The following is a 23388-nucleotide window of genomic DNA, read 5'->3' on the forward strand; positions in this document are numbered from 1 at the left end:
CCAGTAACAATTTTGCATATAAACTCATTGCACAGATTCATGTGTGCTGCAGAAAAAGATTAGCTGTTTGTGTGCAAGAAAAATTGTGTGGGGAGTCTGTATTCACACATTTGGTGAAGCAACAAAAGACAGGAAGCAACATTTATTATAAGCAGAAACAGCAAATCATGGACTGCTACATTGCAAACAATATAAGAACTGAACTCTTTGATTAGGTGAGTGCCCTGAGAAGAGCAACAAACCACAAATACAACATACTAATGCACAACAAATACAATAAATTATGACATTTCAGCGAATGCAACGATGTACAAGCTAGCAATACGAAGCAATGAAGCATTTGTAGAAACTAAACAAAACACAATTTGTAAATAAATCTAGTTAGCATGACAAGGATCAAAACATGACTCGCACAAAGATACTCCACAAGTGACTCCACTGCGCCTTCAGCCTGCTCTCGCTCCTCACCGATGTATACAGACAACTTGTGCACATAGCGAGAGACAGCATCGCAGAGTGCAAATAACTTTACTCCAAATCTAGATCTGTTAGATGGAATATACTGCCTGAAGCTGAGCCATCCTTTCTATATGCCAGCTGCCATCTATAGATATAAATTTACCAGACAGCAAAACAGAATATAACCGGTGGTATATTATGGCAAAACATCTTCCAACTTGAACAATTTATTGCCAGCAGGCTGTTCAAAATAGTCAGCAAAAAGAAAACCTGTTTCTATTTTGTTGCTATCTTTAATTTCTATTAAAAATCAGCGTAGATAATAAAGGATTGTGGAACAGTAAGACAACAGAGTAGGCTTTTTGAGAATATATAATGCATAGCTAAACCAACAACTCGCCAGATGTATTTACCATCAACAGGCTCCGAAGCATCGCAATGTTTTTGAAAGCCATATTTATTCGTTTCGTTAATTATAACATTTATAATGGTCGATGTTATAAAAAGCTTTAAATGATAAAAAAACTTACCTGTTTAAAAATTCAAACTTTTACTCCTGCCAAGCTGTCAGCCAAACGTAGTTATTTTGGTTTTAAGTCAGCTCCTCTAGGAAATCCGTAAATACTCCCGGTTTCATCGCCGGCCGTTTCACTGTCACTTTCGCAATCCAATTCACCCTGTTGATATTCTTTTTTAATTCCATCGTCTTCTCCACATTTTTCTGAACTAGTATCTTCTTCTTCACTTCCAAACCAGCCGATGTCTTCCTCTAAACAAACTTTTTAGCAGAGCTTGAACAATCGCGTGCGTACACGATGAATAACTTTTCAAAAAGGAAGATCAAATCTTTCACAACGTGTTTTGCTTGCACATGCGTATTAGTGATTATTTAGAGCCTCAAACAAGTAGTATAAAGCCTACCGAATTTGATGGAACTATTAATTTTAATTTTTAACATTTTTTTTAAAGAATAAAATATTTTTAAAAAGGCCTATCGTAGACTGAATTTTAACGTGATTTCACGGGGTTCGGCCTCTGAGACATTGCCCGTTTGACGGGCTTTCACGGACTTCGTCCTTAAAGAGTTAACACCTTGCTAGGCAAGTTCATTTTTAGAGTTTCCTTTCCTGTGGGCAAAATAATTTCAAATGACTATTTGTTACGTTTTACTAATTTAGGCTGACCCTAATTTGACCTTTGATTCTCATGAACTATGCGGAAAAGGGATCAGTCGAAAATCCACTACCAAATACTAATACTAGTACTGATGAGTTTAATACTAATGATTATCAGATGATTAGCTAATCCGAGCAGATCATTTATCTACAAAATTTGTGGATTGTTAGCCCACATCAACTCCATCTTTATGAACAAGGTTGTGGAATGAACTTTTGCAATTAACGAAAATCTCATTCAGCAGTCAAATTCCAGTTTATTCATTTCTAGTGATTGCACTGCTTTGGTAGCTCACTTTAAATTTGTTGTGACTCTTTGACCTTCACTCGTCCCTACCAACTCTGACCATGAGTGAATGTTTACTTGATATTTGTCAATATCTGTTTTCTAAGAATAATTAGATGGTTTATGCATGCTCGGTTCTCTTCTCTACTATCGGTAATTACCAGAGTCTAGACCAGTTGTGACGTCATACACTTGAACATATGTATATAACTATACATTAAGTGCACATTGCAGTGACCTTACTAGGAGGTACCAGCAAGTAAAAGAGATGCTAAGAAGAATAATTGTAGAACTCTACGAATCAGCAGAAATTGCAGGAACTCGAGTCGATCTTAAATTCTCACCATAAGGTCAGTAGCAGCTCTCTCACTCCTTATATCAAGGGTGTCAAGTTATATCAAGGAGCCACAGCCACCCTTGGTATAAGGGTGGCTACTGGAGCCACCCTTATATCAAGGGTGGCTCCAGTAGCTTCATGAAATCAGACCGAGTCCATTTAATCCTTTTAACCAGTAGCCCACATATTACTGCCTTGTCTTGGTTCAGCTACCGGGTAGCCAGGAAAGGGAACGGTGGTAGCTGGGATCCCATGGTCACCAACAGACACCCTACAAACTGAGCTATACTTTCTATATAAATATTCACAAAAATAAAATTATATTAGATATTTTATGTCTGTCGATAGTGGCATCCTTGCCGTTACTCACTGAGATCAACTTGTACCCTTTGTGCTCTGTAGAAAAGCATAAAGTCACAAATTATTAATCAAAATGCTTAAGGGTTGAACTTCGTTGTAGACTTTTGTTTACACTTATTAACTCAGTGTATTTTTGTATGAAATAGTGTGAATACATGTATGTTGTGGCTGTGTATTTTTATTTGAGAAAGAAAACTTAATTTCATGTTGGTTTAACTCAAGGCCTTAATACATATACTTGAGCACAATAGAGTGGACAACTCCATAACCTACACCCATCACCCGCTACATCAACATATAATTTCAAATCTCAACCTGAGTTATCGACTGTAATCAGTTGACCAATCAGAGTTTACAATCATTCTCATCAGTTGACTATCTACATTCATCTCTCTATGTTTCTGGTAGGTTACATCTATGTTTGCGACGCTCTTCATTTATCTCTATCTGTTTCTGATAGGTTATATCTAAGTTTACGACTATTTACATTCATCTCTCTTTGTTTCTGAGGGTTACATCTATGTTTACAACTATCTTCATCAATTTGCTAGTTGGGTCTGATAGGTTACATCTATGTTTATGACTATCTTTCTCCATATAAAAATTGGTTTTTGATAGTTTTACATCTATATTTACAACTATATTGATCTCGATTTTTGTTAGGATACATCTATGTTTATGAATATCTTTATTCATATCTATTGGTTTTTGATATGTTAAATCTATGTTTACAACCCTTTTCAATCATTTCTATTTGTTATTGAATGGCAACATCTATATTATGACTGCCCTGTTACATGTGTCATTACAATGTAGCATGGTGCAATTTTGCAGAGCATTACAACTTCTAATTACAACTTTTACTGCACAGTGTCCACTGCCATCTTCCATGACACATGATCTGAAACCAGCCCTTCATGCATACAGTGAATGTTCATTCTTTCAGCAACCACACATTAGTGTGAAGCTCATACTGCAGATCAACAGCCACTGCTGGCTCTCTAAAGCCTGGTTCCCATACCTGTCGCAAATCACCGGCGACAGCACCGCAGGCTGTTAGCGGTGTAACAGGAACCTATGCATCGGGTACCACCGAGGACCTCCGGTAGTTGTCGGCGGCAACGCAAGAGTTTACCGCTGTTCAAACCTTGCGAAGAGCCCAAGCAGAACCTTCCCGAAATGCATTGTACATGTGAAGGTCCACATTATTGAAACGGGATGGCGAGCGAACATTTTTATGTTGTTATTAGGGATGCAGCTATATGTGAAAATAAGCCGCTGAGCCTAGCGTTGCTAGCGTTTTGCTGCACAATTTTACCGCCGGAGTCTTGCGATCGATATGAGAGCCTGACTTAAGCATCTGCTCTTTAATTTTATTGTTGCTGCACATTTCCCAATGTTCTCATCAAAGTTGATCCTGTTTAAAAGTTGAAAATGGAACTGGATTAGGTAGACACCTTCAGGTAGGATTGCCTCCAGTAATTATCATTAACCAATCAATTTTATGCTTTAATATCATATCATCGGAAAATAGAGAGTCAGGTATTATCACCTGATTCCTTAAATTATTGTGAGGAAATTTGGGTCTTTGCGTTACACTCTCATTGACATCATAATTTTAAAACGATAATAGATTTTTATTCAACTCTATACAATGTGTTCATTGTGATCAATTTGTTTGTCCACTCACGCTCAAATTTAACTGGAATTCACATAATGCAGTTGTATTGTGGTTACACCAATGTCAACTCAATACTTGATTTTGTGATGAATTTTCACGAACATTTACTGCGCATATATGTAGTATGCAGTAGTAAAACTACGCAAAGCTGTAATACTGCTTGGTTGTGGCACACTTACTACTGTTCTGCACTGCTAATACACCTACATAGACATCCATGCAAAGATATTCTGCAAATGTAATGCATTTTACATATAAACATCAGTGAGTACTTATCATGCACAGTTATGATTTTTATATTAGTCAGATATTATTTTTTATAAATTTTTAAAATAGATTTTTGTATAGTTTGTTTATAACTGCAGCACTTAATCTTCCTTTTTAATACAGCATCTACATGTAATATACATTTGTAATAAAGTGGGTCATCTCAGTACCCGGATATACTAACATGGCTGATGTCTGTTAGAAGTCAGTGTGTTTAATTCTGTCTCTGGCTACATATTCGTTCTGATGGTAATAAGTTCTCATCAGGTAAATAAGTATACAGACTCAGTGCCACTAACACACCTTCAATCCCAACATACAGACCCGTCCCTCAACCTGTACAGATGTTCTTAGACTTTTTTTTATTTGTTTTCACCAGAAGCCAGTAACACTGCTCTTGTTGGCCCCAGATCAAGTATACTTGGACTATAGCTCTTGGACTTTCAGGTGCTTCTAAATAACATGAGGTACATAAGATTAGAAAGTGTATTCATACTTTTTCTGGTATATTGTTGTACTTGCTCTGAACATCAAGTAGCATGAGGTATAATCAGATGCATACAAAGGCTTAAGTAGACACCCATATTCAGATGATAAAAATTTCTAAGCACTAATATTTATATAGTAATACTGATAGCATTGTATAAACTACAGTATTTAATAATTATCAAATATCTAGTAGAGTTTTTCAATATCTGTTCATGTGCCACACATTAATATGTTGAATCTCACCATATGAAATTGAGTCACTGACAGAGTCATATTCAGGGCTCATTTGAATATGTCTTGTTAGCAGGTCAGTTAGAAAGGAATTCAATTAGTATCTCTCTCATCAGCTCATCAGGTTTTGTCTGTATTCATCTTATCATTCCTTTTATTTTGTTAGTTGTTGTTCTCCTTTAGTCTAATAATTTAGACTTTCCAAATTCTTTGGTACCTCTTATATTTTATTTATGGGCAGGTCATGCACCACTGTCACAGTTTTTATGTTGAAGTTAGGAATCAGGAAGATCTCAAGCTACACATTGAGGATCTCTCCACGCCACCCTACCCTAGATCACTTAAGCTATAGACACCTCACACTACTCACTGACTCACCGTCTACAGTCATCTCAACTTTTTTGAATTCCTCTGATTCCTCTCCTGCAGCTTCAAAGTGTAAGTTTCCACTTCCTTTTCTACCTCCTCACAATACCTACTATGTTCATCCTAGTAACTCCTTCCCCTCAAGTGAGAGGTATGTGACTTATACTCTTCTCCTTGTTGTATCTCTGTCTTGCCTTCTTCCAATGTCAGCCTTTCTCTGTCTCCTGTCTATGAGTAACCGAGAATAATATTCCTCCCTTCTCATGTAACAAACTGATGTAAAATGGGTTATTCTCCTCTAAGGAATGTTTGTATAGTGGGAGTTGTGACACTACTTAAAAAGGTAAGACAACTTTTTCTCAGTAATATACAACTCCAGCAATAGACATATTTTTACTGCTAATCTTTGCTGCTTGCGTTGTCTTATCAAACTCTTCTAATATCAACAAAATATTTTTATTTTACACAATTTTATCTTCTTTCCTACTGCTAGTTTTTTTCTCTTCTCACTTTCTCTTGACTCACTGTTTTTTGACAAACTCAGAGTCCTGTCCACGGGCCATATGATAGTCTATAGATATGTTTCACATGTATGTGGACCATATGACCCACAAGCCATATGTTTTACTTACCTCGTCTAGCATATGCTGAAACTGAAAGAAGAATTGTTATCCATTCAGTGACTCACCTTTGTCCTACAAGCAGTAAAACCATTCAGTATTTGTAGATAAATGAGCTACTCCCAGTAGATCACATTGGAGTTGTGTACTCATTGTTACTTCCTGAAGCCTTCAAGTACAGTGGCTTGTTATACCTGGGTGGTCCGCTTGTGTGTGGTAATAGCTTTACAACTGTCAGTCTACATTCACACTAGAGGAGAGTGGAGACAGCTTGAGTTGGATGCAGTGAGCTGGGATCTACTTTTGTTATGGTGAGAATCTATATACAACATTTCATATGAACAATTTATATTATGATGTAACTAGAACATATTTGTCACTGGAGAAGAGTGGAAAGGGTTTGAGTTGGACGACTTGAAATTGTCTCATAGAAAGATAATCCAGTTTTTAAATTTATCATATAGATAGTACACTTTGTAACCATAATAGCATCAAGTCATAATAGTCCTTGACCTTTTTTATGGCTCCAAAGTTAGCTAAATGATGTTCAATGGTAATCTAAAAAAAATTCTGCATGCTTGAATTTTGTCTGCTTAAAACCATTTGATGACTTTCATAAGGCATATGCACTGTGCAGCCATCAAATCTCTTTTAAAAGAGAAGAGATATTAAACTTTTCAAGATTTTATGCAGTAGCTAATAACTAATAACTCCACGTTTGCACTTTGTGTTAAAACCGAGATTGTTACCATTATAAAATCACACTGCACATTGATAAGTACTCACTGATGTCTATATGTAAAATGCATTGCAGTTGCAGTAAATTTTATGTATGAGTATTTATTATACTGTACAGTCAACTTTGTACAACGCAGTATACTTTGTGTATGAGAATTTATTATTTTGTACATTCATGCACAGCACACTTTCATAAAACTGAAACATAATCAAGTATTGAGTGGAATCTGCTGCAACTAATTCACTAGTGTAAGAAGTAAATGCTGCTCAAACTAGAGTTTGGGTGGGCAAACAACTTCTTAATCTGTATAAGCGCTTTTAAACTTCAAACTTTTTAAAAGTTTCAATTTAATTAAAGGCCTCCGTACCGTTCAAATTCCCACAAAGCCAGTGCTGCAATAGCCATTCCTGTACTAGCTTTTTAGCAGTTTCAAGCTCAGGAACTTAGGCTCATCCATCAACAAATGATGATAATATTTGACGCCTTATTTTAAAGTGATATGGGAGTTAGCATAATTATGAGTCCATATGCTTGTTGAATACAGCATCTGACAATTTCATACGATGCAGTGCAGATGCTTAGAAATCCAGCTGTTTTAAGTGATTCACCGTATCCACTTCATATCAATGCGCAGTTGCAGTACATATGCAGTTTCAAGTTATACAGAATGCACAGTTGCAGTACACATGAATTGCTGGTTTGTAGGTAATGCTTCATACAAGTAGATTGCAGTCAGAAAGTTGCAGTAGGAGTGAATTTGAAGTAGCAGTAATTGTGTACCACGCACTAGTAGTTGTAATGTACTGCAAAATGACTGCACTGCAATGACAGAGTGCAGTTCTATTGCATCCCTGGTTAAAACCAAGTCTAGATTATTCCTCAATGAGATGCCTGTTGAAATGCTAATGCCTCATTCTAGAAAGCATGTGGAAATATTACCAATTGTTCTCTGAATAAACTTCTCCTGATTACACAAAAAACATCTGGTTGCTTTTATCAATAGACTGTGGCAAACAATAGACCTAAGTTCCTTAGCAATACTTAGCTGAATAGTAAGTTGGAATCACGACCCTCCCATAATTATATTGGTAATAATATCTGTTTTGGCTACAAATGTTAAGCTATTTTAAACAAAGCCTTTCAAAATCTTTGGTCAACAGCAAATGGCACAACAACATTGTGTTGCCCTGACCATTGAATTTGAGTTAGTCAAGTAGATAGCTGGCTAAATGACTATCACAGCTCAACTTAATATTTGTCCTTGACCTGTGTTATTGATGACTGGAAACTTGTAGGCAACTACTTTCTATTAATATAAAGTTGCTTATAGACTGTTTACTTTAGAGTTGTCACACCTCCTTAACTACAGGACTAGAATTATATTTATGTAGTTATTTGTTATTTGGTGAGCACAGGTGGTGAACTGTAGTTGAGTCGGGGTCAATGGTTAACAGGGGTCAACCAGGTCTACAGGTTAAGTCGAGTCAATGTAGGTAGGGTCATTGTGAACACTTACAAACATGTTTTTTCTGTTATGTTTAGGTTTTAGTTTGGAGGTGGTCCTTTTCCAAGGATTGGAATAAATTAATTTGTATATAGTATTTTTGCATGGGGGAATTTGAATTGACACAAAAGAGAGTTGACATACTCACTTTATCCTGGAACCCATTAAAGGTTGACTTGCAACAAAATTCACATTACAGTTATTTGGTATCAAAAGATTCGCCATGTCTTACTCTATTGTGTTGTAGGTGCCAAATCTGTGGGAATGTGATTAAAAGCTCGTAAAAGCTCAAAAACGAACAGAAAATCGCTGCCACACAAGACCACCCTAGTTTGGATTCGTTTTCCAAAACGGCTAAAATGTGACGTATGTGTGCTAAAACGGCTAAAATGTGTGCGAGATAGTTTATGTTTACACTTTCATGCATCCTTATTCGTCGAACTATTTTCACAAATATACTTCACGCTTGCGATAAAAACCATGTCTATTGTTCTTACGCGTCTATTTTATCGGCATCGTAATGCTGCAACTTTGAGCACTGATATCTCAAAACGTAGCATAAAAATATGTTTAATTTCTTAAACTTAGCTTGAACGATTGCATATCATCCTCTGATAAAAATGATGAGCCTTTTGGTCCGCTATGATGGTCGAAAAATGCTGTAGAAGTTGTTCGCGCCATGTGGCGGGAATTGTAAGTCACATGATCAGATAATGTTAGTTTCAGTTCCAAGTTTTATCTATCGCAAATAACAGATGCGCTTTCTCGTATTAAACTTGTTAATTTCAATTCGTCATAATCTCTAACGCGCCACATCGTGTTTGTGCAGCTGGCAAGCTGAGAAGCACCTTTTTTCTAAGCCAAGAGCAGAGAAAAGACCGGACCTTCACCGGGCGTGGAGCAACTGGGTGAAGCTGGATGTGACAAACTTTATTTATTCGCCTGCTCACTCTTACCTTTGTTTTCGCTATTTCAAAGACGACATGTTTTCTAACCTGTTTGCATACTCCACATTCCACCAAAGCACGTGAGTAATTTATTTTATGAACCACTTGTATTAGTAGTTGTAACTTGGGTTATTTTCTAGTATTCTCGTAATACTACTGTATTAATCTATATTTAATATTACATTATTAATGTCATTTAATTGTAATATATGATATTATTAGTATTTTATCTTTTTAATTACGTGTATTATTCTTATTATAATAACAAAACTATTTCATACTGCATATCTATCTGTAAAACGTAATATATCAATCTATAATTGATAAAATAATGTTATAAGTTTCACGATTAATTTCGCCAAATTTCTTAACCCCACTCACTTATTGATATGTTAGATAAAATAGTTATTGTCATTTTCTGGTATCATCGTTAATAGCATATTAGTATTATTAGATGATTATTATTAGTATTAGATGATGAAAAGTTTGTGCCAACTACTGAAGACTGGGAAGAGTTTGAGTGCTATGTTGGCCAGCGTCAAACTCTCTCCAATTACATGTAAGATAGAGCTGAACTTAACCAAACTTGACAAAATATAAAGAATATCCATAGAGTTATTACTCACATTTTTATGTTTACAATATCATGGATTCTGATAAGGTTTTGTAAAATCTGTGTCATGATTGCATGGCTATATATTTATTCTTTTTCTGATCAAGCAAATATGATATAATAACAGGAAATGATGTTGTACAAATCTTATTGCAAGTCAACTATTGTGTTGTGATTTCAGACCCGAATCCTCCTTCAAAGTGGAGAAAATAATAGTAAGAGTGACAGCACTCCAGCGACTATTTCACTGCCACGCCTGAGCCCTCCCCTGCTCATTCACGATGGTGTGAGAAGGCGGATGGATAGAGTTCAAGGTTACATGTGCTTCCTGTCACCAATCGTACACTTGGGAAACAACTGCCGGGGTGAACAGAGCTCACGTCAATCAACCCCCTGCTGGCAGCTGCATCACTCTTTTCTGGCGGATGCCTTACGTAGAACCTCCGTTTTCTGTCGCTCTTGAACATCGCGATACCAAGCAACAGCGTTTGCCTCTACCAACAAAGAGAATACTTACATGATGTGAGTGTTAATATTTACCCATAAACTTGGAAAATGTGAGTAAAAGCTTGGCAAACTAATTGAATAACGACATTTAGAAACAATTTTTTTCTTGAAATGAAAACATGTCATTCTTCAAGCGAAATATATTATAATTTAAAATTCTGGTTCTTCATCATAATATAGCACAAAAAGGGGAAGAGGATTCTACATTCTTAGACTAATGATACAAATTAATCTTGTACAATGAAGTTTTACAATATTTTACAGTGTATTGCTGAGCAGTACACCCTGCATAACGAGGGATTGATGGCAGCAATCGATTGGGAGCTTGACTTGGCAGGTGACGGTAGATGCGATAGTCCAGGGCATTGCGCACTATACGGGGCGTACACTATGATGGATCAGAGCTGCGGTTTAATAGTCAGCAGCCATCTTGTCAAGGTAAAATTTTTTAGTAGTTATTAATACATAAACATGAAATTGCTGATCTAGCTAAATAATTCATTCAAATAATGTGAAAGTGATTATTGGTCGTAACTTTTTTACTTTGCAGTCAACAGAGACCACAAGCTCTAACGCCATGGAGCTGGAAGGCTTCAAGTGATGCCAGTCCGATCTAATTTCCCACGGCCTGAGAGTGAGGTCCATTACAACGGATGTTGTTACAAAGGTTGTGTGCATACCGCAAGCTTGTGTTTTGGCTTATGCCGCAAATTCGTCCTCTACAGCCTCTACCTGCCTGCTTGGTGTCTAAGATTCGGGCTCTTTTCTCACCAACGGATGATGAAGAAGAGTTTGCAGACTTGCAAACAAGATTTGCGGCATAAAACAAAACACAAGATTGCGGTATGCACACAACCTTTTCCGAGCATTCGGCGATGGCTCTCCAAATGGGAATAGATTATCTACCAAAACAATTATTGAAAAACAATAATTGCTGATCATCAAAATAATCTCGATCTTTATATAATACAATCATAAAACTAATACACTCTCTACTGTAGTAAGTGTACAAGCCAAACATAATAATTCTCCTTGTGTTCCACTAGTTCAGAATATGTGTGTTCAACCGATGCATTAAATGTATAACACAAGAATTGTAGATAATGCTTGACACATTAGCATAGCTTTGGTGTTATTGGCATTAAATGAAAATCCAACTCACTATGATATCGCAGGTAATTATTCCACCCCAACTCAAGGGGTGGGCGCCACAAGTTCATCCACACCAGGATGCATACACAGGCATTCATGCTCCCCGCGGTCATGGAGACGATGCGCAAACTCAGCATCATGGCAGCACAAACATTCAAGAAGAGATGGCATGTCTTGACAGCGCTTGCAGACACACCACTCTGTAGCCGGTGGTATTAGCTCCTAAAAAAATGAACAGATATGTCTATGCAACCATAGCTAATACATCAGGTCGATGTTATCCAACAGTATATCAGTGCAGCACTAGGTTTAAATATTAAAATTGTTAATGTTGTCATTCGAGAAAAATCTGTAATTAGTTTTTCGCAATATGAAGCGATAATTATCATTATTAAAATCATATACATGTATATAATAATAATAATATTCGTTCTATCACTCTCAAGCTAAAACTATTACTACTAGCTAGCTTGGCACATAAAAGCTGACTAGTGACGGTGCTTACTTGCTGGGAGGTTTGATTCTGTTGAGGATCTTTTTCAGATAGAGTGTCAGGCTCGAAACGCCAGGGTCTTAACTCTTCAGAATTTGACATTTTTTATGATCGCAACTCAGACATGAATTGTCGAACGGAAAGGCCAAGCCGAAACTGTAAAGTAGCGAGCATCTATATTTGATACGGGGTCTTAGGTAAAACCCGAAGTGTTTGTCATAAACTATTGCTACGATAAGTTTGATATTGAGCTTTTTATTGGCCTTTCAATTCACGCGAGAACATCATGTGACAAGACAATAACCAAACGGCGCGGATACGTCATCGAAATCAAGAGATTCCAATCTACGGCGGCTTTTGGTTTTTGAGCTTTTAAGAGCTTTTAATCACATTTCCACATATTTGGCACCTACCCCACAACAGAGTAAGACATGGCGAATCTTTTGATACCAAATAGCTGTAATATGGATTTTGTTGCAAGTCAACCTTTAAGCGTGTATGTTGAGGTATGACAGTATATGCCTATGGTTGTTGGTTGTTACACCAGTTCCATTATAACCACCATAACTGGTATCTTTCTCACTTCTATTATATTGTCGATAGACATGATCGAGGTCACCTGCTCCCACATGTCAGAAGTCTACCAGGTAATCATCTTGGCTGTGATTGAACATCACTTTAGTAATATTCTCTACTTGACTACTAGCTCTGAAGTGTAAGGGTGGAGAGAATTCACTGTGGTAAGTACAACTATTCTTTGGTAGTCAGTTATAATCAAAGCAAGAATAGTATAAACGCTAATGTTTATATGGTTCAAATTCAACACAGTAGACGCTCCTATAACTTATACCTTTTATAACCTTAATTCCAGATAACGTAGATAATTTATGTAAAATTTTTGCTTCGTATTACGTAAAAATTCCATATAAATAAAAGCGTCAAGCCAAGCGGGTTCAAAAGTTTGATTTGAATGTTAATCTTACTCGCTGCATTTTTGAAATAAAAAATGATGAGTTTATAGCATTTTATCTAGTATATATACTGCTTACATCACATTTAGTTCATTGTGATGGACCGTCACATGTGTCGCCAACACAGAGAATAAGATAGCTGTGCAATTATTCATAAATACAAAGGCGATCGGTGCAGGTGTTACAGCGTCGGTTCATCAATATTAATGTCTTGAGTTGGGTTTATTGTCGAAAGTTCTTTTTTATCCCAACCTTGACCCCTGAAAGCAGATAGACGACAAACAGGTGATACTGTGCTTTTATAATAAAAATACTTTGTTGTTTTGCTTAATTGTAAACATATAAAATATTTGTTATTAGTTTTACTTTGCAGAATACACTTTGCTGTTTAGAAGAAAATGATAAAAAATTTTGTAAGTAAATTTTGAAGATGTTTGCTGCTTATCAACCTATTGTTGAAGTACTACAATAATGGCCTATGAAACCAGCGAAATTGATCAGAAACAGGAGAAAAGTTGTCGATGCAAACCAATCCAATAATACTGCAGTCACAGTACAGCCTATAATTAATAATGTTAATTCTAGTTTTTTCCTTTTTGTATTGCCAAATGGGCAGGTTTGGCACGATCTTGGAATGGATTAGACAATTTATTTGTATTTTAATGTTCTTATAATGTAAAATCCCAATAATGCAAACGTTCCTAAAGCAGATTATTCACGCTGTAGGAGTGCCTACTTTAGTTTTATCTGCATGAATTACATAATTAGCAGATAGATGATAGGTTATTATATATCACACACAGACTTCCTATGTAGTATTCTCTAGCAGAGGAGACAACTTCAAAGCTACCACAGCTGTTCCAACTTGTACAGTATATCCATAAGACAACCCTTATCTCTAGTATCAGTCACTAGAATGTAATTGATGAAGGTATTGTCACCCTTTTGCTCCAGTCTGTGAAGCATGGAGAAGATGTGAAGCAATATATTGTCAAATTACTGGTATTGCTGGAGTCTCTGAACCATGGAGTTTACCATTATCAATCAGTCAGTTTTTACACAAATTGCAACGTGGTGATCACAACTTAACAGCTCCATAGCAGTGGGTGGTCTAGAGTTTACTTCTATATGGAACACCCTGTTTGTAGCCCTTCAACTATAGCTTTGTTCCTTTCAAAATAGCATTATTTCGAACATCAAGTAGTAAAAACAGCAAAGTAATTTGTGTTAAAATCATTTGTGTACTTCAGACTATCTAATTGAAAATAGACAGGAGCTATAAAAAGTAGTGAAACCCCTACTGTCGGTACTGCTTTGAAATAAATAAAAAATATAAGATAATTTGCTGAAACTAAGGATATACGCTAAAATATTAACTGCTTTTTGTGTTAAAGCAAATCAATCCAGTTTTTAATGTTCGCTATTCATGAGTGTAAACAAGTTTCATATCATCTGCCCTTTTATTCTCTCACTACACTCCTGTGGTCTACCTGCTACTGCCTGTTTCTTTAACACGGCATCTTATTACCTTCACAAGTGCATCACTATGAGGTGTGATATCCTGAGCGGCAGCATATTTAACTATTTCATTCATGTGTTAATTTGTTAATCTTGATCACTACTTCGTTTCATTATTGTTGGATATAGAGACCACCTGTTGACAAATATCAGTAGGCTTCAGTGAGATCAGTAGACCGGTTCAAACCGGTTCGAACTGACTCAGTGAGTCATTAGAAATGAAGTTTTTTGCACAGCTTCTCTGAACTGCTAGAAACAATGCATGCATTTATTTGTCTGCCACATAGAGAACGCATCTAAGGAAGGTGACGCGTGATCATGAAGTTAGTACTGTGATTACTGGTGGTAGTGTAAAATGAACACCTAAATCTATTACACAAATTCTAAAAATGTATGATATATTTTTCTTCTGACCGAATGTTATCACAAGAGTCTGAAAATAATGCATTGTTTTGTGTCCGTATGCGACTTTCATAGCGGATCAGAATATCTGAAGTGTTATAGTTTGCAAATATAAAACTATATAGATGCATACTATAAAACTATAGTTGTATCTCTAGTTTTATATGCAATTTTTATAGTGGGTAACTCGTGTCAGTGCATCAGACTAGGCATGAATGCTGGACATGAGAGCTTTTACAGATTTAATGTTCTCAAGCAAATGTATAGGAAGCATTTGGATTGTATTTATCTTCAAAAATCACAAATTTGGATGGAAATACCAGGAGACTAACTTCCTTTTTTACATACTCAGAGTCCTGCCCTCGGGCCGTGTTTCACATGCCTGGTCTAGCATATGCTGAAACTGAAAGAGAAACTGCTATCCATTCAGGGACTCAACTTTGTCCTAAAAGCAGTAAAACCATTCTGTATTTGTAGATAAGTGAGCTGGTCTGAGCAGATCACATCGGAGTTGTGCTTTCATTGGTACTGCTTCATGCCTTCAAATAAAGCAGCTTTTATTATTTGGGTGGTCCGCTTATATGGTAATAGCTTTATAGCAATCAGTTTGCACTCATCACCAGCGGAGAGTAGAAATGGCTGGAGTTGGATGGCCCTAAACCTTCACATTGAAGAAATAATACAGGTGGAACATTGAGTATCTTTTTTCCTTTGCCATATAGATTGTAACCATAGTAACGGTGATTCGCAGTTGTCCTTGGCTTTTGCTATTGCACAAAAACTATGCTAAATGACCTTCAATCGTGAACTGAAAATCTTGTTTTTGCTTAAATAAAATTTTTCAGCTTGAAACCATTTGATGAATTTATAAGGCGATGTTCTTCATTCTTTGATTTATGATGCGTGTTCTGTGCAGCTGTTAAATCTATTTTTAAAAGAGATACAACACTTTTCAAAATTTTGTACAGCCTAACTTCTCTATATTTAGACGTACACAAGATTTAATATCCATCGTTTTTTTTAACGTCATCAAGTCGTTTGCGCATGTGCACGTTCACAGAAAAGCCGCCATTTTTGTAGAAAACGATTGTTTTTCTTTGATTTATTTGTACTTTTAAATGTTGTTTTGATACTATAATAAAAAGTTGCAAACAAAACCATCGTTTTCAAATTATCGTTGCAAAAGCTTCGTGTTTCTAACAAAAAAATTGTCTATAAAGATGGCCGACAACGATAAAATGACGTCACGAAAAAATGAAAGATAGTTTTTTCATATTTAGATTGTTGTTAACTTGTCTTAATAACAGGCTTGCGTTCATTATAAAAATTTCACTGCACATTGATAAGTACTCACTGATGTTTATATGTGAAATGCATTACAGTTGGAGCAAATTGTTGCTTGGATATCTATGTAGTTGCATTAGCAGTCCAGAGCAGTAGTAAGTGACTCACTTCTTTTTTGACAAACTCGGAATTTTATCTCAATTTTATCTGCGGCAGGTCCTGCTCAACGGCCATATTTCACAAGCCTGGTCTAGCATATGCTGAAACTGAAAGAGGAATTTGTTATCCATTCAGTGATTTATCGTTGTCCTACAAGCAGTGCAACCATTCAATATTTGTAGATAGATGAGCTACTCCCAGTAGATCACATTGGAGTTGTGTACTCATTGTTACTTCCTGTAGCCTTCAAGTACAGTGGCTTGTTATTTCTGGGTGGCCTTTTTGTCTGGTATTTGTCTGGTACACTGGAGTGGTATGGGCTTCTTGTGTGGCAATAGCTTTATAACTGTCAGTTTACATTCATCACTATAGAGAGGCGCGGAGACATCTCGAGTTGGATGCAGAGTGCTGGAGATCTACTCTTGTTATGGTGAGTATCTATGTACAACATTTCATATGAACAATTCATAAATCCTAAAGTTTTTGGTCCATATTTTCACTGACATCTGTACAAGGCTCGGCATGGTAGTGTTTTCTCTGAACACCTTTGTACTCTATGATGTTCTTGTTTAACTCACTGAACACTCTATGATTTTTAAAATATGACAGGAAGCTATATGACCAAAGTAACTTCAAAGTTATTGTTGAAAAATTATATTTAACAACAACAACGATATTACTATAAAAAACCTTTTTGATCTAATAATAAAGATTGGAGATGGTTCAAAACTTCCTAGTCCAGGATTTCGCTAGTGCAGTTAGAATGATAAATAGAGATCGCATGTAAAACATTTACTTGTAGCTTAGGCATATTCAAACTTCTAAAATGTTGGAAAATGGAGAATATTATGCTGTTTTATTAGTTGTGAAGCTGATATAATAATACATTTGATAGTAATATAGACATTTCAACTAGTCAATAGTTCAAACTATATTGAACATTGTGGATGTTTGAACTACTGTAGTAGGGATATAATATTACTGTATTGTTATAACACATTACTGGCCGGCAAACTACTCTGTAATTAGATAAGTTATATTTGCTTCAGCCAATCAAGAGGCAGATTGTTGAAAAGGGGCGGAGACATATTCAAGCTATAAAACACATGGAACTGTCAGCAAGCATTTCACATACAGAGCACCTACAGGTAAGTATAACTTCTCTATTATTTTAGTGTCTGTTGATATTATACTTACTGTAAATAATAGAGTAGATGAGGAGATGTGCTGCTTCTCTTGTCTTTATTCTGGTCAGAATCAGCTGCAGGCCACTGATTGTATTTAGTCACCAGTTTTATAGGAAATTAGTGTTTGAAGTAGGAGACTGTATGAATCTTATTGCTGTCTCCTGCTTTGTCATTGTTAAAATTTTACAGAGTTTATTTCCATTAGATTAACACATGAGAGAGCAAATAACAGGAATGTTGATGCTTGATTTCCCAGCTCTGAGTATCACATTCCTAGTCTCCTTTTTATACTCTGTGAATATCCAGGGTTCATCTGCAGTAACTCTGTTATGGTTGGCAGCTTTATAAGTCATCAGCTCACCCAGAGTCAGCAGTTGAGTCACAATTTGTCTTCATTTTTCTCTATCATATTTTACTGTGTGGAGTATTTTACAGGATACAATGGAGCAATGGATGAGGGAATATATTAGAGCTAGTGGAGCTCCTGACATTACCTCTCTTAGGGCTGCTCTAACAACCACCCCTCCTGATCAGCTACTCCACCTTATCACAACTATCAGAGGCAGTAAGTCGTATACAGCTCTGCTATTGGCTATCTCCCGCGGCCATCCTGAAGTAGCTCATCTGTTACTCACTCCATTGAGAGGAATAGCAGATGAGTTGCTGTTTGTGAAGGTTGAGGATGGATGTACAGCTCTGCACTGGGCTGTATTGAAGGGAGATAGAGAGTTAGTAGAGCTTATACTTCTTACTGTATCCTCTGGTAAGAAGTATGAGCTGATAGCTGTGAAGGATAGATATGGTTGGACAGCTCTAACAGAGGCTGCAAGGAGAGGATATACAGTGATAGTAGAGTTTCTACTGATCAGCCTGTCAGTAGAGCAACGAGTCTCCCTGCTCAACATACAGGATGTCGTCCTAGACACAGCACTGCACAGGGCAGCCTACTGGGGACACACAGCAACTCTACAGACTATGCTGACCTCCATCCCTCCTGATAAAGTCTCTGCACTCCTCAGTATAAAGAATGATGACAGTAGAACTCCTCTGGAGTTAGCAGAGTCTTGGGGAAGGAAAGAGACAGTAGAGCTGCTTAAGAGCTGGCAGCAGCCAGTATTAGCAGGTAGGATTATTATACAGTCTGATACCAGCTACTACTCTATTGCATAACTCTCTGCTTGTCCCCAGGGTATCTTTGTAAACATACCCTGGGGAATTCCATCTACATTTTCCTTGCATAGAGACTGCAGTGGGCTGTAGAAGCAGTTCAACTCTGTCTCTGTATTAAATGCTGTCAGTTCAGCCTCTTCTCTTCAGCCAACACTCAGCCCTTGCTAATCACTCATTACCTCTGCTCTCTCTTGGATAATTATAGTCTGAGTATTTTAATCCCTTATTCAAAACTGATAGGATTAAAGTGATGTTAGCAGCTCAACACCTTGTGGCAGCTATTAGTCAGCACTTAGCTGAACTCTCCTGATTCATGGATATTCTTATTACTCAGTACAGTTTTGAATAGAAACATGAGCTATTTACTAGAATTGTAGTAGTAGTAATTCTGACAGACGGACACAGCTCTTATTATAGTAAATATTTTTCCTATGGAGCAGCTCTTGCTAAAGATAGAATCACAATGTTTGAGTAAGAATAAAATATGGTATAGTTTTACTCAAATATTTTAACAGTTTAAATGCAGTTTCTCAGTCTATTATTACTCACTGAGTCTGTACACCTGGTTGTAGCCTTAGAGAGGATAAGTACAACATCCAGTAGGAACTTACTGAGTATTTACTTCTAGTAGCAACACTAGTTGATTCTCATTCACTAGTAATTCCTGCCATCAACTCTTAGCTGTGGATTCTGAAGCTATGTTTTAACTATTAACATATTCAAAGGCTATGTTTTGAGAAATTATCCAATAGCTCTGATTAATAGTATTAGTACTCCAACAGTCCAATGCAGTCAAGCGTGACTTTTTGGCTAATTACTCCTGAGTGTTGAAAGGCAGTCACTTAGTGCAGGTGGTACTGTCAGCCTACATAGCTGAAAGTCAAAGGTTTGACTCCTGATGACAGCAATCTTTTTCCCAGACATACCATTACTATCACCATGTGTTACTTTTTTATTGCATTAATGTTTTTGTTTTTCAATTTGGTTCCAACATGGAGTGAGGTGGATGACTTCCTATTTATAAGATATCTGTTTGTTGATTAGATTAAAATATTTTTTAATTTTACTTTGTTGTAGTTCCTGTCACGGCCGCTTTTTGGAAGTTTGCTGCTCTTCAGGATGCAGATAATCAAAGAGCGACAGGTAAATGATATCTTTAGGCCATTTCTGTGCAGAAGTGATATTTATTACCTGAGGAACTATAATGTACACTACAATCACAAGCATTAACAGCAAGTAATAGTTTCATAACAGTAGGTTCTCAGTCAATAAATTTACTCACTATGTTGTAGCCTTGGCTCAGGCTGAGAGGAGGATTGGTCTTCTACAGGATGAAGCTGAGCAACACGCAGCAGGTAAACACAACTTTATTATCATGTTAGTAGTAGTACTAGTTGGTTTGTCACTTCTGGCGACCATAGTTACTTTTTACTCTGTAAAATCAGATGGTTATAACTTTATTTTAGCTAACAGAACATGAAAAAGTTGTAACTTTCAGTTGTTGTTTGTAAGGGCTTTTTGTGAGACAAAAACAACTTTAATTTCAATTTTTCAACTTCAGTATTTCATATTATATTAGCATTATACAAACCATGATTCTATTGTTGTTGTAGCATTGGTCAATCAGAGGGAGGAGTCTCAGCAGCAGATTGTAACCCTTCAAGAAGCAAACAATCAGATGACAGCAGGTAAAGTTTTTACACACAGTTCAACTACTATTTGAATTTTAATATCTACTTATTTACTGTTCATCAGTAACAACATATATTCATTTACCTTCATACGTACAGCAGTACATGAGCCTTGATTCTATTTTTGTTGTAGCATTGGCCAATCAGAGGGAGGAGTCTCAGCAGCAGGTCGTAGCCTCGCAAGAAGCAAACAATCAGATGACAGCAGGTAAAGTTTTTACTCACAGTTCAACTGTGTTTGAATTTTAATATTCACATATTTACTGTTCATCAGTAACAACATGTATTCATTTACCTTCATGTGTACAGCAGTATATGAGCCATGATTCCATTTTTGTTGTAGCATTGGCCAATCAGAGGGAGGAGTCTCAGCAGCAGGTCGTAGCCTTGCAAGAAGCAAACAATCAGATGACAGCAGGTAAAGTTTTTACTCACAGTTCAACTGTGTTTGAATTTTAATATTCACATATTTACTGTTCATCAGTAACAACATGTATTCATTTACCTGCATGTGTACTTTGTCTTGCTAGTTATTAACTTATAAGGAATGGATATGATGAGTTTTGTTTCATCACTGCTATTGGCTGGTCAGCAGTTAATTCTATTGGTTAATGCTTAAAGGGAGCAAATTGCTCAAATCTGTTTTTATGGTCGTATGAATCCTGTCTAAATTGTATTGCTATACTTAACAGATTAGACTGCAGTTTTTACAACTCCAAACCATCTACTTTAAATCTACCCTTTGTCTGAAGGATGGTTTACACAAGGTGGTTGTGAGATGGTGCAATCTTTATAAATAGAGATGAATGATATTGTTGCTTACAATAGATACTAATAAATACTTGTTCCTTTAGATATGGCTGTCATGATGGAGAGACTTAACAGACTTGATATTTATCTGCGTACTCCTACTGATACAGACGAGACAGGGGACCAGCTTCATGAGCCTCTGGGCTGATACGTTTTTCTTTGTTCAATTTAAATCACTTGTAGTTCTTGTTTAAGATTTATAATTAAATACAATTTCATATTCATACTTGATACATTTTCTCCTCTCTACTCATCTAGCAGTGATTTTTATGAACACATCTGTCCATCATTGAACTGCACTCACGCTATATAATACCACCTGCATAGCTTGGCAAAATTCCAACTTTCTTAGACCACCATAGATTAACAGATGATATTCCCTACTCATTGTGGACCCTTCAATGCTTTAGAGCTGGTCTCACTGCTGCAGCTGGCCTAAAAAGGCTCTAAAATGGCTAACAGAAACAGTCACTTATGTATAATGTTAATGTAGAGTCGTAGACCATCTAAGTTGCAGTAAAATTCATCTCCAAAGATAGTGGGCATTATTGGGAAGCAAGTCGTACTAAAGGATCTCTTGTCAAGCCACACGCTGGGCTCTTATGTAAACGTATTACAAAAAGTACCTTTTAAAAAAATAGAAAGTGTCCAAATTGCACCAACAAATAGCACACTTGTCTGCTGTGGCCAGGAGAAGTGATACTGTATGCCAACACTAAGGCTGATGACGGATAGCCTTAGTATCCATGTCTGATCGATGACAGATAGCCTTAGTATGCATGTCGTATCTATGACACAGCCAAGTTTCTATGTCTGACTTATGGTAGGTAGCTTTAGTATTTGTTTGATCTATAATAGATATCCTTAGTATTAATGGCTGATCTATCACAGATATTTAATGAGTCATGCATGATCTATAACAGATAGCCTAACTATTCATATCTGCCATCAACATATAATTTTTCAACAATAGATGCAACTGCTGAGAGGAGACAATTCTGATCTCATACTTTCCAATATAAAATACATAACATATAATTTAAGAAATTAAAGTTATAGCAATCGTATGACTTTGTTAAATTAATTATTATATAAAGAAGATTTATTTTTGCTGTGAAGGCTATTGACATCAATAAACATGTTGTTAAAATGACTCGAAAAACTTTGCAGTAGTATAAGCTCTCGTTTACAGCAAGTAATCTGGATCTATTATAACCAACAGGTTTACATACACATTCTATGGAAGTTGACTCTTTGAAGAAGGAACTGTTAGTTAAGAGAATATAATTCCTTGAACAGATTGGGACCAACAAGAAAAACCAACAAGTTCACAGATGGTGGACATTTCACCTTTCAGTAGAGTTGCCGCAAACACTAGCAGTAACATTAATTATGGAGATCTTCAGAACTACATTAAATAATTTTAAGATATTTTAGATATTTGGGGTGTCTATAAGATAGTTTTATATGACACTATGGTGCTGAATCACTATGATGGCATGAATAAAGTCATCATAGTGACATCATAGTCATCATACCAGGAATGTTTTATTGAACCTCACATATTGAAATATCAACCCAATTAACTGGAGTGCTTTATTATGGAAGTTGAAAACAGAGTTTGTCACTAAAGGATATGTCAATAAGTGATAAAGATTTAAGGGTATAAAGGTTAAAGTGTATCACTCGAGTGTCTCATGACAAAAGTAAACATACATAATTGGCTTGTATACGTGGGAGCTCAAATACCATGTGAGTTGTTTCAAGAGTTTCATGATAACAGGCAGCATTTTGTTTGCGGTGAAACTCTGATAAGATAAACTTTCATGTAAATTGTATACATAAGGAGCTTAAAGGTCAGAAGGTGGTCGTTTAAGATGTTGTAACGTTTCCAGAAACTTCTAATAACATTTCTATCACCCTTGTTATTCGATTTGATTGTTTATCCTACAGAAGACTGCCAGAATTAG

General features: G+C 36.4%; 1 protein-coding gene across 1 annotated transcript in view; it reads left to right on the plus strand.

Moving 5' to 3' along the window:
• Window positions 1-21649, plus strand: part of LOC137398395 (serine/threonine-protein phosphatase 6 regulatory ankyrin repeat subunit B-like) — a 627280-nt gene extending 605631 nt beyond the window's left edge. The window contains exons 6-9 of the mRNA XM_068084503.1: window positions 20531-20605; window positions 20742-20816; window positions 20952-21026; window positions 21463-21649. Coding sequence (XP_067940604.1) covers window positions 20531-20605; window positions 20742-20816; window positions 20952-21026; window positions 21463-21566 — 329 coding nt within the window. The 3' untranslated portion in view covers window positions 21567-21649. The remainder of the gene's footprint in view (window positions 1-20530; window positions 20606-20741; window positions 20817-20951; window positions 21027-21462) is intronic.
• Window positions 21650-23388: the final 1739 nt, after the last annotated feature.

The sequence above is a fragment of the Watersipora subatra genome, chromosome 6, assembly GCF_963576615.1.
Source record: "Watersipora subatra chromosome 6, tzWatSuba1.1, whole genome shotgun sequence".
Classification (NCBI taxonomy): domain Eukaryota; kingdom Metazoa; phylum Bryozoa; class Gymnolaemata; order Cheilostomatida; family Watersiporidae; genus Watersipora; species Watersipora subatra.